The 6,000-nt window shown below is 40.3% G+C and overlaps 1 protein-coding gene across 1 annotated transcript in view; it reads right to left on the bottom strand.

Annotated features, from left to right (window-relative positions):
• The window catches only part of ZWILCH (zwilch kinetochore protein), a gene marked incomplete at both ends in the record, with an annotated part of 41,015 nt that overhangs the window by 26,403 nt on the left and 8,612 nt on the right, over positions 1–6,000 (bottom strand). Inside the window, 3 exons of the mRNA XM_080691642.1 lie at positions 3,941–3,944; positions 4,322–4,440; positions 4,937–5,032. Coding sequence (XP_080547768.1) covers positions 3,941–3,944; positions 4,322–4,440; positions 4,937–5,032 — 219 coding nt within the window. The remainder of the gene's footprint in view (positions 1–3,940; positions 3,945–4,321; positions 4,441–4,936; positions 5,033–6,000) is intronic.

Raw genomic sequence — 6,000 nt, 5'->3', positions numbered from 1 at the left:
AATTTTCTTTAGGCTGAGGGTATATCTCAGTGGTAGAATTTGTGCTTAGCAAGCTAGAGGCTTTGGATTCAATCCCCAGCACCATAATTTTTTTTCTTTTTAAAATATATCTATAAAGAACCCAGGTGTGATGGCACACACTCGTAATCCAGCTATTTCAGAGTCCAAGACAGGTAGGTTGCAAGTTCAAGGACAGCCTGGGCACTCAGTGAGACAATTTCAGGAAATAAAAAGGGCTGGGAACGCAGCTCAATGGTAGAGTACTTTTCTGGTGCATGCAGGCTCTAGGTTTGATACTCAACATTTAAAAGCTAAATAGAGAATTTTAAACATAAATACAAATATATCATAAAGGGTCTCACAGAAACAAAAATCTAGAAATGAAATGGCAAGATGCACAAATATATATATGTATGTACATTTCATCTAGAGAAGAGAATAGAGCAAACCATTTGATTAAGAAAATACTCCAGAAAGTGACAGGCAATGACTGGATGGGAGCAGCTACTAACAAGGCACTCAGTAGGTGGCAGTGGTAGGGAAGGGGTCAGCAGAAATGGAAGTAGCTCAGAGGTAGAATGTCCCTGGGTTCAATCCCTACTATAAAAAAAAATTGTGTGGTCAGGTATGGTGACACATGGATCACAGGTGTGCGGTCAGCCTCAGCAACTTAGCAAGGCCTTGGTTTATTTCTTGTGTTTTATGGTACCAGAGATAGAACCTATGGGCCTTCCACCTCTGGGCTATACCTCTACACCTATTTTATTTTTTGTATGGAAAAAGGTTCTCACTAAGTTGCTAAGAGCCTCATTAAGTTGCTAGGATTATAAGTATGTGCCAAGACCTTGTTTTGAAATTTAAAAATTTTAAAACCTGGCTAGAGGTGCAGCCCTCAGGCAGAATATTCCTGGATTCAATCCCCAGTACAAATAAACAAACAAATAAACAAATAAATAAATAAATGAATAAATGTGTGCCTTCCAGAATCCCACCAGTACTTGAGAGGCTGAGGCAGAAGGCTCACAGGTTCACGGCCAGCCTCAGACACTTAGTGAGGCTCTCTGCAACTTAGTGAAGCCCTGTTTCAAAATAAAGAATAAAAAATAGGGCTGGGGGTTGAGTTTGGAGGTGGAATGCTGCCCTGGTTTCAATCCCCAGTTCAAAAAAAAAAGTTTATCTGTGTGTGATATATGTATCTATGTACATAGATACTTATCTACCCATATACATGTACACAGGTTATATTCTGTTATAATATGCTACACTTAAGATATATATATATAATAGGTCAGGTGTGGTGGCACACACTTGTAATCCCAGCATTGGGGAGGCTGAGACAGGAGGATCACAGTTCCTGGACAGCCTCAGCTTCTTAGTGAGGCCCTTTGCAACTCAGTAAGACCGTTTCTAAATAAAAAGTAAGACATAGGCTAGTGGTGTAGCTTGGAGGTAGAATGCCCATGTTCCATCCCCAGACCCGCAAAGAAAAAAAAAAAGATATCAATATGGACAAAGAGAACAGGGGTAAGAGAAAATGACAGCAGATGCAGCAAAATATAAGCAATTGGTAAATCTGGGTTGCAAATATACAGTAGTTCTTGTGCTATTCCTTTACCTTTTCCTGCAAATTTGAAAGTATATAAAAATTCAGGGCTATGCTGGGAGCGGTGGCTCACACTTGTAATCCCAGTACTTGGGAGGCTGAGAAAGCAGGATCACAGTTTTGAGGCCAGCCTCAGCTACTTAGTGAAGCCCACTGCAACTTAGTGAGACCCTATTTCAAAACAAAGAATAAAAACTAGGGCTGGGAATATAGCTCAGAGATAGAATACCTCTCGGTTCAATCCCCAGTCCTGCAAAAAGAAAAAGAAAAGAAAAAAAATAAAGGCTACCCAAAAAACATGTTTAGGTTTTTTTTCCCCAAAGAGATGAAAACTAAATTTATTATAAACAGATGTTCAAGAAAGAAATTTCTAAAGAATTTTACTTCAGAATGAAAGTATAATAATCCCAGAAGGAAGGTTTGAAATGCAAGAAGAAATACAGAGCAAAAAAGCCAATACACATAATGTTCAAGTTGTCTAGGAGGAAAAAAAATGGGAAGGAAAATATTGAGTATATAAGCTAATTTAGCAAAATAAAAAATTAAACATACACAGAACAAGAAAAATGAAAAACCCACATGAAGGAAGTCACTTTGTGACCATTACTATAATAATTATAGCTATCATTCTCTAGTGTTTTTTTTTTATGACCCTATCCTCCAGAATTCCCTTTTTTTTTTTTTTTTTTTTTGCGACAGGTACTACTCCTGTCTCAATCTCCCAAGTTCTGGGATTACAAGAGTGCATCATCACACCAGGCTTCCAGAACTCCTTGAAAGCAAAGGATATCTGGTTTTGAAGGTAAGGAGAGGCTGGACAACCAGAAGTGCATATGGCTACACAGCAGGGCGGCAGAAGGCAGACAGAAGCAATAGGGTTTCTTTTTTCTTTCCTTTTTTGGTGGTACTAGGGACTGAACTCTGGCGTTCTACCTCCGAGCCTACTCTTATTTGAAACAGGGTCTCACTAAGTTGCAGATGGGCAACAGGGTTTCTAAGAGGGCACACGCATCTTGACTGGAATGACTGTGCAGGACAGTCCCATGCACTGCAGGATATTTACCTCCCACAGCCCAGTCCTACGAAATGCCAGTAGCTCTTCTCGGCCATTACTGTTTTTTTGTTTTGTTTTGTTTTGCTTTTTGCAGTACAGGTGATGGAACCCAGGGGCATTCTACCTCCAAGATATACCCCCGCAAAGCTGAGACTGTCTGCAAACCAAGATCCTCTGGTCTCCACCTTCTGAATGCTGGGATTACAAACATGCACCACCTCACCCGGCTATTGTTGTTATTACTATTATTTTTATGGAAATGGGGATTGGACCCAGGGGCATTCAACTACCAAGCTACACCCACAGCCCTATTTTTTTTTTTTTTAAACAGGGTCTCATTAAGTTGTGGAGGGCCTTACTAAGTAGCTGAGGTTGGCCGCAAATTGTGATCCTCTGTCTCAGCCTCCCTTCCCAAGTACTGGGATTACAAGTATGTCGCCATGCCCGGCTTCTCCTGGATCATTATGACAACAAAAAATATTGCTGATACTGCTGAATATTTCCAGTGCCCACTGAGTATGGTACCACCCCTGGGGGAGAAACTCCAAGGTCAGACAACAAAGCCTCCTATATGTTACTCATGAGAAATATGGTTCTTATTATAAAGGTAATGAAAAACCACTAAAGGACTTTTTTTTTGGTACCTGGGATTGAACCCTGGGGCATTCTAACTCCAAGTTATATTGCTAACCCGATTTTATTTCTTATTTGGAAATGGTCTCACTAAGTTGCGGAGTGCTTAAGTTGTGGAGGCTGGCTTCAAACCTACGATCCTGTAAGTCTCAGTCTCCCAAGTACTAGTATTATAAGCGTGTACCATCACACCCAGCTTCTAAAAGACTTTTAATCATGGATGCAATGTGATTAGGTTTTCATTTTATAGATATCACTCTGAGGCTAGATTACTCAAGAACCATATCAGCCGGGCGTGGTGGCGCACGCTTGTAATCCCCGCGCTTGGGAGGCAGAGACAGGAGGATCGCGCAGGTTCGAAGCCAGCCGCGCGCGCTGGCTTAGGAGACCCTGTTTCCAAATAAAAAAAATGTAAAAATAGGTCTGGAAGTGTAGCCCGAAGGTAGAAGGGCTTCCGGGAACCCCAGTACCACAAAAAAAAAAAAAAAAAAAAAAAAAAAAAAGAACCATATCAGACAAGGAAAACAGTTAAGAAGCAATAACAGTAAAGTGGCAGAAGGGTGTAGGACGGGAAGGTAACTGCCACTCTTCCTGGTCGTGTTTGGGCTATCTATGGCTGTCCAAACAGAGGTGTGCTTAGAGCTGCTTACATATCTAGGGGAGGGCAGAAGAAAGGGAGATAGGTATATGGGGCTAGAAGTATATTTTTCCCAATGTTCATAAGAATCCTTTCAATTTATTTTTATTTATTTATTTTTATTTTTGGTGGTACTGGGGGTGGAACCCAGAGGCTTTCTACCTCCGGGCTACACTCCCAGACCCATTTTATATATTTTTTGGAAACAGGGTCTCACTAAGTTGCTGAGAGCCTCACTAAGTAGCTGAGGTTGGCTTTGAACCTGCGTGATCCTCCTGTCTCAGCCTCCCAAGTGCGGGGATTACAAGCGTGCGCCACCACGTCCGGCTTAGAATCCTTTCAATTTAAATCCTACTATCCATTCCTACTTCTTTGCTAATAAAAAAAAACTTACCTTGCTCTCCCAACTGGTAAAGCAAGTGGCCCAACATTTTCACCAGTTGACAAATCAGAAATAGCCGTTTCTTCAGATTGCGGTTCTTCAACATGACTTGTTTCTTCCTTTTCTAAAGGCTTTAAAATGTTTATTTAACCAGGTAAAAGGGCACTTAAAAAACCAACCCCTTAAAATTGAGGGAATAACTACATACAAAACACAGGGTATTAATTTCTATACCTTTAACTACAAATGATTTCTAGCCATAAACTAGTTTACACACATGGTTGACGTATTTCTACTAAACAGCATTGTGTCTATTCCTAAAAGAATTAGTATTCACTCTAACACTGAAGGAAAATATGTGTATTTGAGATTATTCCCAAGGAAATAAATTTGTTTATTAAAAATTAAAGGGCACGATAGTACACTCCTATAATCCCAATACTTGGGAGGCAGAAAGAGAAGGACTGAAGGTTCAAGAAGATCCTTAACAACTTAGATCTTGTTTCAAAAATAAAAAATAAAATGGGATGGAGGTATAGGTCACAGGTAGAATGCTCCAAGGTTCAATTCTTAGTCTTACACACACATAAAAAGACTTAAACAACCAAAAACCCAATAACTACTTACCACTTTTTCCATAATGAAAACTAAGTAATTTTCATTTAGAATATTTCTCAGAGGGTTTGGTTGATCTTTGGTAATCAGCTGTACTTGGACATCACCCTGTTAAAAACATATGTCAAACCATGTTATAAACATATATGTATGTGTGTGTGTGTGTGTGTGTGTGTGTGTGTGTGTGTGTGTATTATATATTATATATTGTGTGTGTGTGTGTGATTTGGGGATGGAACCCAGGAGCATTCTACCTCTGAGCTACAACCCCTACTCTATTTTTTATTCTTTATTTTGAAACAGGGTCTCACTAAGTTGCAGAGGGCCTCACTAAGTAGCTGAGGCTGTCTGCGAACCTGCGATCCTCCTGTCTTTTTCTCTTTTTGCAGTAATAGGGATTGAACCCAGGAGCATTCTACCTCTGAGCTATACCCCACCTTTTTTTTTTTTTTTTGGCGGGTGTGGGGATGGAACCCAGAGGCATTCGACCTCCGAGCTACATTACCTACCCTATTTTTTATTCTTTATTTTGAAACAGGATCTCACTAAGTTGCAGAGGGTCTCACTAAATAGCTGAGGCTGTCCGCAAACCATGATCTTCCAGTCTCAGCCTCCTGAATGCTAAGAATACAAGCATGCACCACCATGCCCGGCTCCCCCCACCCCTATATTTTACTCTTTTATTTAAAACAGGGTCTTAGTAAGTTGCAGAGGGCTTTAATAAATAGCTGAGCCAGGCGTGGTAGCGCACGCTTGTAATCCCTGTGCTTGGGAGGCAGAGACAGGAGGATCATGCAGGTTCGAAGCCAGTCTCACTGGCTTAAGAGACCCTGCTTCCAAATAAAAACATAAAAAAATAGGTGTCTGGGAATGTAGTCCAGAGGTAGAAGGGTTTCCAGGAACCCCAGTACCATAAATAAATAAATAAATAAATAAATAAATAAATAAATAAATAAATAAATAAATAAATAAATAGCTGAGGCTGGTCATGAACCTGTGATCCTACTGTCTCACCCTCCCAAGTACTGAGATTATAAGCGTGTACTACCACACCTGCCTAAAATAGCATTATTTTA

The sequence above is a fragment of the Muscardinus avellanarius genome (assembly GCF_963383645.1).
Source record: "Muscardinus avellanarius genome assembly, chromosome: 3".
In the NCBI taxonomy this organism is placed as follows: domain Eukaryota; kingdom Metazoa; phylum Chordata; class Mammalia; order Rodentia; family Gliridae; genus Muscardinus; species Muscardinus avellanarius.
Note: the sequence above shows the minus strand (reverse complement) of the source record. Positions and strands in the feature narration are given on the sequence as shown.